At 32.9% G+C, this 10,000-nt stretch overlaps 3 protein-coding genes across 3 annotated transcripts in view; all 3 read right to left on the bottom strand.

The window, feature by feature from the left end:
* Positions 1 to 76: 76 nt before the first annotated feature.
* LOC137627481 (cuticular protein 47Eg-like) lies at positions 77 to 1,561 on the bottom strand. Its single transcript, XM_068358564.1, has 3 exons — positions 1,531 to 1,561; positions 805 to 935; positions 77 to 401 (listed from the first exon to the last, which is right to left on the bottom strand). Exons 1-3 carry the CDS (start codon positions 1,540 to 1,542, stop codon positions 239 to 241), a joined length of 306 nt encoding a protein of 101 aa, XP_068214665.1. The 5' UTR covers positions 1,543 to 1,561; the 3' UTR covers positions 77 to 238.
* A 3,289-nt stretch (positions 1,562 to 4,850) lies between these two features.
* On the bottom strand, positions 4,851 to 6,388 carry LOC137627479 (cuticular protein 47Eg-like). Its single transcript, XM_068358562.1, has 3 exons — positions 6,278 to 6,388; positions 5,547 to 5,677; positions 4,851 to 5,122 (listed from the first exon to the last, which is right to left on the bottom strand). Exons 1-3 carry the CDS (start codon positions 6,350 to 6,352, stop codon positions 4,960 to 4,962), a joined length of 369 nt encoding a protein of 122 aa, XP_068214663.1. The 5' UTR covers positions 6,353 to 6,388; the 3' UTR covers positions 4,851 to 4,959.
* Positions 6,389 to 9,417: 3,029 nt separating this feature from the next.
* The window catches only part of LOC137627477 (cuticular protein 47Eg-like), a 1,685-nt gene continuing 1,102 nt past the window's right edge, over positions 9,418 to 10,000 (bottom strand). Inside the window, exon 3 of the mRNA XM_068358561.1 lies at positions 9,418 to 9,689. Within this exon, the coding sequence (XP_068214662.1) occupies positions 9,527 to 9,689 (163 nt within the window). The 3' untranslated portion in view covers positions 9,418 to 9,526. The remainder of the gene's footprint in view (positions 9,690 to 10,000) is intronic.

The raw sequence follows: 10,000 nt of genomic DNA, 5'->3' as shown, positions 1-10,000 counted from the left end.
TATTTCATCATGATAGATTTATAGATTGTTGATGAAAGAAGATAAGTAAAGATTAGGGTTCAAAAGAAAAGTAAAATTTCGTACAAACTTATTTTATTTCATAGATAGATTGTAGAAGAATAGAAAGAGGGAAATAGCAATAAATAAACCCAGGAAAGAGAAAGAGTAAGACTAGGAATGAAAGTGTAAATGACTGTTCGGTAAAATCAGGAATGGATGAAGTCTTCATAGAATGAATCTATTTCCTGTCGAATTCTTCGCTGGAGACGAAGGACCCCTGCTGTCCGTTGGCCCTGACGCCGTTGTCAGTAGCGGGGACGGCGTTGGACTCGACTACACGGTAACCATCATCGTCAGCGACGTACCTGACGAAGAACTCGGTTCCTTCGGGAGATGTCCAGCTGAGAAGGAAATGAAGTCACATGAGTAGGAGTCGCAAGTGTGAAATGTAATGACAGTCAAACTTGATATGAGTAAATGATTGTATAATATATATATATATATATATATATATATATATATATATATATATATATATATATATATATATATATATATATACATATATACATATGCAACAGTGTGTGTGCATCAGTATGCCTATAAGTTGCTTATAAGAACATAATACAGCTTCCTTGATATTAGAGCATTTTGAATGTTTTAAAATCAATACTGTAATATATTAAATTATAGGTTCGCTTTGCAAAAGTAATTATTACACTGTATATAATAAAGCCATGAAAATACAACCATATTGATAACTTCAATTTCAGTGACTTGAGAATGACTTTGATTTTATCTCACCTGTAAGTTCCAGTGATGACCTGATCATCATCAATATCTTGGTCTTGGTGAATATCGTCCAAGTCGAAGTCAAGGACGGAGTCAGGTCGGGCCAGGGCAACTGCGGCCATAAGGCCGAAGAGAACGAACAGCTGCAAAAGGAAAAATCAGGTTAATTATGGAACTAATAATACAACTCAATTTTCATTCATTGGTTTAATGATTTTGATAAAGTTTTGTACAACAGTCCTTTACTCTTGTCCGCTTTTCAATCTCTACCTTATCCTTTTATTCACCTAATTTACATACTGTATCTGTAGAGGTTCCTTTAGAAAAAAACTTACAAACTTATGATTAAATCTATAGCAAAGTAAACACAATCCATGAAAAGATTATATGATCCCAGAATGGTAAAATCCTATCAAGGGTTCTAAGCTATGAGTAGATATCGGGAAATACAACAAATAGGCAAAAAAGTAGCAAGAACAATTAACTTTTGCATATTTTATTCCCTTTTTTTCTAATAAAAATATAACTAATTATTAATCAAATTGTTAATCGAATGATTTATCAAGTAAGATACGGCTTTTCAAGGTGACCAGAAGAAATTCCTTGAGTTTCTATAAATTTGTATAAAAACGCAACTATAAAACCAATAGGATAGAAAGAGATTTTAGCATCCACTGATCTGGAATGTATATTAAAACTTCAAGATAATCCAAAAGTCTCAATAATCTTTAAACTTACGGAGAACTTCATGATGTTGGATGTTTTGAGATGCGACTGATGCTCGGTGTGACTGCAGCTCCTCTTTTTATACAACGGAACTCTCTCCCATTCTGAGGACGTCCGCCTGACTCCACCCACCTCCGACCTCATTCGACCCCCTTCGGTCATCTTTCGTACTATATACAAAAAACCAATAAAAAAAAAAAGGAAGAAGAATAAAAAAATGGGCACTACCCAACTCACACCGCACTTTCGTATAACTCTATTAACTCGTTACCTTTCTGACTTTTGTGTGGGTTTTCTTTTTTATACCATATCTTATGCATGCAGGAACTTGGCCATTGCATCTAATACCCCGAACATCGCTCCTCCTTTGCCCCTCCCCCCTTCACTTGTCTCATACAAATTCTCTAATTTCTCCCCATATGTTCTTCACACTTACATGACCTTGAAACTAATCATAAAACTTGCCCTAAATCCCACAACCCCCTCAAATACCCACGTTACTCTCAATCCTTAGCGTCATTTAAATGCTCAAATTTTTCTCGGAGTCTTTTCAACCATATAATGGCCTTTCTATTTCCTTTTTTCTCTCGCTGTCTCTATAGAACATCGTTTACTTTTACCTTCTTCGCCTCGTCTAGTTTCCAAAGATAAATATATGGTTATAGTCATGTGGCAATTAAAGATCTCACCTCTTTCTTCTCCCACTTTTAAAACACTTTCAATTACAATTGTAAAAATGAGGGTACAAGATATTTTTTTTTTTTTTAATCTTAATGAAGGTATTTATCAATTAAAGATTCTATAAAACAGAATAAAATCACGTCTCATAGACTGCTTTTACACTCAAGTAAGAACTTAGCAATGAGTATAAACCGATAAAAGAATTAAACACCAACAAACTAAACTAGAACAACATTTAATATGATTAATATAATGTTGAAAAGGATAAAGAATTAAGTAAATCTTGGATGAAATTGCTTCAAAAAGTACATATTTCCAATATGGTTCAAGAATAGAAGTTCATGGTACTCGTCCTTATTGATTTTTGAAGCATATAATATATTTAAACAAGGATATTAAAAATTTAACAAAGAATAAAAATACAATAACAAACACCTCTATAAATGTATTAATTTGGAATCAAACCAAAGAATTGGATTACTGTGTTGATTAACAATAATATTTCGATTACAAAGAATTCATTAACAGTATCATGCGAATTGAGACGCAGATGCAATTTACACAACGTTATTGTTATCGAAAGATGAATATGTTATAGAAAAATCGTGGACAATTGTTTTTGCATATTTCATTTTAACAAACAGTGGTTGGGTAAAACCCACTGATATGTAAGACTGAGATTCTATCAGGTAAACCCTGGAATGTAGTTAGTCTTATGTTCAGAATTCTTTTGTGTCTCCATTGGTATGATTGATCGCTTTCATTTGATGTGATTAGGGTTTGATACCAAGGAAAGGTAAAAATCTATTTCTTTGGAAGATAGAAATGTGTTGATTTTTGTCATAAAGTGACTCAACTGGGGTAATTTGATGTAAATGCTATTAACTGGGTCATCTGGTGGGTCAGAAACCTTAGCTGGTGTGAAAGACTGCAGTCTCACCAGGTAACTCTGGTTACTTGAATCCTAAACACTCGTGTTTCGACATTTTTGGGCCTTGGGTAGCATGATTGATAGGGAGCTAATATTTCATTTTAAGAGACTAGGGTTAGATCCCAATGGTATTTGGAGTAATAGATCTGTAGCAACAACCACATAAACAGCAAAAAAATAAAGAAAAAAAAAATAGATTATAAATTTTTTGTCTTAGTATTCCCCAATCTGTCCTTAGGGATAGAGTTGGAGTGACAGTAAACTCTTTGAAAGACTGAATTTACTGGACAGTAATTTCTCTGAAAGCCGAAATATACTAGACAGCATCCTCTTTGAAAAATGAATTTAGAGCAAAACCATATTTATGGTCATTTCGTTTCCCGCATTTTCTGTTCTCATTGAACACGTGTCTTTAAAGATTTGAATATTGTAGGATGGTTTCTGCATCACAGCTAACGGTTTACACTGCTCTCCGTTATCACCAATTTTTCTGTTCTCTGTCTCAGCCATTCATGAGTGACCTCTAAATATTGAAACGGTCGAAGAGTTCTTCAAATGATAATTGTTTCTATATGGACGATATTTAAAACAGTTCTACTCCTATGAAACATGATGTAATGTACACTGCTAAAAAAAAAAAAAGAAAAAAAAAAAGGCATAAATGTTGCCAGACATTTATCATTTTAAAAACGGATATATTGATGGAAAGGAGTGATATTACGGTCACCAACCCCTAAAGGATAATAACAATGTAGGAAAAAATGACAGTCGCCTGTATTTTACTATAATACGGTGAGAACAGTATATTTTCAACGGAGAATTTTCTATCACAATTGAGGTTTTTTTTTTCTGGTGTAGGAGAATATTTTCCTCGTAAAGGTATCACTGAAGATGCTGAAAAAGGGGAAATGTTTAAAAACAATGATTTTGGTTTCGATTAGGGGCAATTCGCATTAGATGAAATAATTTCAATGACAATATTTATTTCGTTATTTTATCCCTCTTTGTAGGTATGTCCCTTTCCTCATCAGAGGTGACACCAGGTCAGGAGTGCAGATTCAACCTCATAAAAGGCTCAAAGACTATAGACTCCCACCCAATTTTGATACCGTTTATACATCGTTTCCTTACTGGCAACATATGTAAGTTGTGTTGCTATTAATTTCTTGTTCCACGTTGAGAGCCTAAATTCTATTTCATGATACATTATCTTATTAGTTTTTTAGGTTACTATTGGCAGTTAAGACTTGATAAATAGTGGCTCAGTGATTCAGTTGACATAAATTACTACTAAAAATTTAAAACTACGTTAAAGCTGAAATTTGCATTCAAACGTTTGTAAGCTTTGTGTATTCACAATTGCATTACGTAAGAGGAAAATATTATAGTCTTTCTAAATCTAGAAGTGATCCTGCAATCCTTATTTGCTCCTAGAATTAACATAAAACAAATCACTCTGCTTATAATAGATGTATGAATATGATATATAACAACAATATAAAATTATTTACATTCAGGGTTTACAATTCAAAGTTCTCTTCTGACGAAATAGAAAAGGAAATAATTTCTGTTCCTTTTATGGCATACCAAAACCAGGCTTATAATATACTTTTCCCTATGCATTTGAGAAGTGCTATTATATTTCACCATGATCTTTTTTTTTATTTCATTGATGAAACCAAAATAAGTGAAGATTGAGGATAGAAAAAAAAGAGAAAAATTTCGTATAAGCTTATTTTATTTCATAGAAAGATTTAGAAGAATAGAAAGAGGAAAATGATAATAAATAAAGTCGGTAGAATCAGGAATGGATGAAATCTTCATAGAATCTATTTCCTGTCGAATTCTTCGCTGGAGACGAAGGACCCCTGCTGTCCGTTGGCCCTGACACCGTCGTCAGTAGCGGGGACGGCGTTGGACTCGACTACTCGGTAACCATCATCGTCAGCGACGTACCTGACGAAGAACTCGGTTCCTTCGGGAGATGTCCAGCTGAGAAGGTAATGAAGTCACATGAGTAGGAGTTACAATTGCAAAAATTTAATGGTATAACTTCATATTAATAAATGATTGTATATATATATATATATATATATATATATATATATATATATATATATATATATATATATATATATATATATATATATATATATATATATATGTATGTGTGAGTGTGTGTATATACAGTATATGAGTAACAGCCTGTGTGTCTTAGGATGTCTATATGCTACACAATGTAATACAATTTCCTTGAAGTTACAGCACTTTGAAAATTTGGAAATTATTGCTATAATATATTTAAGATCACTTTGTGAAAGTAATCACTACAATTATTTTAGTAACACCCCGAAAATACAACCATTTTGATAACTGCAATTTCAACAACCCGAGACTGACTCTGATTTTGTCTCACCTGTAAGATCCAGTGATGACCTGATCGTCGTCGATGTCTTGGTCTTGGTGAATATCGTCCAAGTCGAAGTCAAGGACGGAGTCAGGTCGGGCCAGGGCAACTGCGGCCAGGAGGCCGAACAGGACGAACAACTGCAAAAGGAGAAATTAACTTAATTATGGAACTAGAATACAACTGAATTCTCATTTATTGTTTTAAATGATTTTAATAGTTTTTATAAAAACGCTCCTTTACTCTTCTTCGCTTTTTTATTTCTATTCCTTGTGTTTTTTTTTTCACTTAATTTACATACTGTATGTCTGGAGGCTTCATTAGAAAAAATAAATTGACCTTATGATTAAATCTATAGGAAAGTAAACACAATCCATGAAAAGATTATATAATCCCAAAATGGTAAAATCCTACCAAGGGTTCTAAGCTGTGAGTAGATATCTGATAATGCAACAAATAGGTATAAAAGTAGCAAGAACAATTAACTTTTGCATATTATATTCCTTTTTTTTTTCAAATATACATGACTACTTATTACTCAAATTGTTAATCGAATGATTTGTCAAGTAAGATATGGCTTTTCAAGGTGATCGGAAGAAATTTCTTGAGTTTCTATAAATGTAAATAAAAACGCAACCATAAAACCAATAGGATAGAAGGAGATTTTAACATCTGCAGATCTAGAAAATACATCAAAAACTTCTAGATAATATAACAGTCTAACTAATCTTCCAACTTACGGAGAACTTCATGATGTTAGATGGTTTGGGATGCGACTGATGTTTGGTGTGACTGCAGCTCCTCTTTTTATACATCGGAACTCTCTCCGATTCTGAGGACGTCCGCCTGACTCCACCCACCTCTGCCCTCATCTGACCTCCTTCGGTCATATCTCGTACTGAGTATGAAAACCCCAAAATAAAAAAAAACTGGAGATGAATAAAAAATAAGCTCTAATTAGCTCGTACCGCACTTATAACTCTATTAAGTCGCTACCTCCCTGTCTGCTGTGGGTTTTTTTTTCTTTTTTACGCTTTAAGTATAAAAAAAAGAAAAAAAAAAACCATACCCATGCATGCAGGAATTCGGTCATAGCATCTAATACCCCAAACATCACTCCTCCTCGCCCCTTCCCCCTTTACTTGTCTAATAAAAATTCTCTAATTTCTCGTCATGTGTTCTTCACCAATATATAACCTTGAAACTAATCATAAAACTTAACCTCAGTCCCAAAACTCCCTAAAATATCCATGTTGCTCTCAATCTTCAATGGCATGTTAATGTTCAAATTTTTCTCTGGGTCCTTTCAACCCTATATGGCCTTTCCATTTCATTTTTTATTTCTCTTTCTGTCTCTATGGAACATCGTTTACTTTTACCTTCTTCTTCTCGTCCAGGTACAATATATGGTTATAGTCATGTGGCAATTAAAGATCTCACCTCTTTCTTTTCCCACTTTTAGAATGCTATTTATTTACTTTGAATTGCCATTATAAAAATGAGGGCTCAAGATATTTTTTTTTCAATGATAATGAAGGTATTTATCAATTAAAGAATCTGCAAAACAGAAAAAAAAAAAAAAATCACGTCACATAGACCCCGCTTTTACACTCAAGTAGGAACTTAGTAATGAATGTAAACCGATAAAGAATAAACACCAACAAACTAAACTAGAACAACATTTAATATAATTAATATAGTGTTAAAAAAGAAAAAGAATAAAGTAAATTTTGGATGAAATTGCTTAAAAAGTATGCATATTTTCAACATGATTCAAGAATAGAAGTTCATGGTACTCATCCTTATTGACGTTTTGAGTCATAAAATATATTTAAACAATGATAATGAAAACGTAACTAGGAATAAAAATACAATAACAATCATCTCTGGATATGTATTAATTTAGAATCAAACCAAAGAATTGGATTGCTCTGTTGATTAACAATAACATTTCTATTGCAAAGAATTCATTAACAGTATCATGCGAGTTTATACACAGCTGCAAGTCTCAAAATCGGATAAAAGTAGGAAGGATTACATTGGATGTCAGCGTAATTTCTTTACAGAACGTTATTGTTACCGAAGGATGAATGATATATTATAGAAAACTCATGGAAAAATGATTTTGTATATTTCATTTTAACCAACAGTGATTGGGGAAAACTCATTTATACGTAAGACAGAGGTTCCATCAGGTAAACCCTGAAATGCTGTTAGTCTTAGGTTCAAACTTATTTTGTGTCTCCATTGGCATGATTGATAGCTACCTTGCCTTTCATTTGATGTGATTAGGGTTTGATACCAAGGAAAGGTAGAAATCTATTTCTTTTTTAGATACTTGTGTGTTGATTTTTGTCATTACTTGACTCATTTGGAGTAATCTGATATAAATAATATCAACTTGGTCATCTGGTGGGTCAGGGACCTTAGCTGGTCTGAAAGACAGCAGCCTCACAAGGTAACTCTGGTTACCTGAGTGCTACAGCCCTAAGGTTTCAACTTTTTTGGGGCCTCTGGTAGCATGATTGATAGGTAGCTAATATTTCATTTTAAGAGACTACGGTCAGATCCCAATCTCATTTGGAGTAATAGATCTATAGCAACAACCACATAAAGAGCAAAAAATAAATTATAATTTTTTGTCTTAGCAATTACCAGTCTGTGTTTGGGGATAGGGTTGGAGTGACAGTAAACTCCCTGAAAGACTGAATTTACTATACAGTAATTTCTCTGAAAACCGAAATATACTGGACAGCATCCTCTTTGAAAAATGCATTTACAGCAAAACCATATTTATGGTAATTTTGTTTTCTTTATTTTCTGTTCCCATTGAACATGTGTCTTTTAAAACTTGAATATTATGGGATTGTTTCTTGCTCCCTGTCTCTGCCATTCATAAGTGACCTTTAAATATTCACCCGGTCGAATTCTTCAAATGATAATTGTTCGTATAAGGATGATATTTAAAGTAGGTCTTTTTCTATGAAACTTGATATAATGTAGAAAAATATTTCCCTCGTAAAGGTATCACTAGAGATGCTGAAGGAGGGCAGATGTTTAGGAACAATAATTTTGGTTTTGATTAAGAGGAATTCACATTTAATTAAACAAATTAAGGGACGATGTTTATTTCTCCTTTTGTCCCTTTTTGTGGGTATTTCCTTTTCCTCACCAGAGGTGACACCAGATTAGGAGTCCAAACGACTCTCAGATTCAACCTCATAAAAGGTTCAAAGACTGTAGACTCCCACCCAATTTTGAGACCGTTTATATATCGTTTTGTTACTGGCAACTTATGTAAGTTGTGTTGCTATTAATTTCTTGATTTCTGATTCCACGTTGAGAGCCTAAATACTATTTCATGATACATTATCTTATCAATTGCTTTGGGTTGCTATTGGCAGTTGAGAGTTGATGAATTGTGGCTCAGTGATTCAGTTGACATAAATAACTGCTAAAATTTTAAAACTACGTTAAAGCTGAACTTTGCATTCAAACATTTGTAAGCTTTGTGTATTCACAATTGCATTACGTAGTAGGAAAATATCATAGTCTTTCTAATTCCAAAAGTGATCCTGCAATCCTTATTTGCTCCTAAAATAAACATAAAACAGATCACTCTGCCTGCCATAGATGTATGAATATGATATATAAGAACAACAGAAAATGATTTACTTTCAGGGTTTACAATTCAAAGTTCTGCTGTGACGGAATAGAAAAGGAAATAATTTCTTTTCCCTGTATGACAAACCAAAACCAGATTTATGATATAATTTTCCCTATGCATTTGAGAAGTGCTAATATATTTCATTATGATCTTTTTGAATTTTATTGATGAAACCAAAATAATTGAAGATTGAGGATAGAAAGAAAAGGAAAATTTTGTATAAGCTTATTTTATTTCATAGAAAGACTTAGATGAAGAGAAAGAGGAAAATGATAATAAATAAAGTCGGTAGAATCAGGAATGGATGAAATATTCATAAAATCTATTTCCTGTCGAATTCTTCGCTGGAGACGAAGGACCCCTGCTGTCCGTTGGCCCTGACGCCGTCGTCAGTAGCGGGAACGGCGTTGGACTCGACTACTCGGTAACCATCATCGTCAGCAACGTACCTGACGAAGAACTCGGTTCCTTCGGGAGATGTCCAGCTGAGAAGGTAATGAAGTCACATGAGTAGGAGTTACAATTGTAAAATTTACTGGTAGTAAAACTTCATATTAATAAATGATCGTATAATATATATATATATATATATATATATATATATATATATATATATATATATATATATATATATATATATATATATAAATATGTACATATATATATATATATATATATATATATATATATATATATATATATATACATATAGAATATCTATATGCTACACAATGTAATACAATTTCCTTGAAGTTACAGGAATTCGAAAATTGGAAAATTATTCCTATGATATATT

Source organism: Palaemon carinicauda, chromosome 35 (genome assembly GCF_036898095.1).
Source record: "Palaemon carinicauda isolate YSFRI2023 chromosome 35, ASM3689809v2, whole genome shotgun sequence".
NCBI lineage: Eukaryota > Metazoa > Arthropoda > Malacostraca > Decapoda > Palaemonidae > Palaemon > Palaemon carinicauda.
The sequence above is the reverse complement of the archived record's forward strand: the minus strand, read 5'-3'. Positions and strand labels throughout refer to the sequence as shown.

Bases quoted from the DNA above. Each gene is read 5' to 3' on its own strand.
- LOC137627481 (XM_068358564.1), bottom strand. The intron at 402-804 runs GTGAGATAAAAT...TTTCCTTCTCAG, and splicing joins GTCATCACTGGAACTTACAG to CTGGACATCTCCCGAAGGAA.
- LOC137627479 (XM_068358562.1), bottom strand. From the start codon at position 6,352: ATGTATAAAAAGAGGAGCTGCAGTCACACCAAACATCAGTCGCATCCC. The intron at 5,678-6,277 runs GTAAGTTGGAAG...CTCCTTTTGCAG, and splicing joins CTAACATCATGAAGTTCTCC to TTGTTCGTCCTGTTCGGCCT. The intron at 5,123-5,546 runs GTGAGACAAAAT...TTACCTTCTCAG, and splicing joins GTCATCACTGGATCTTACAG to CTGGACATCTCCCGAAGGAA.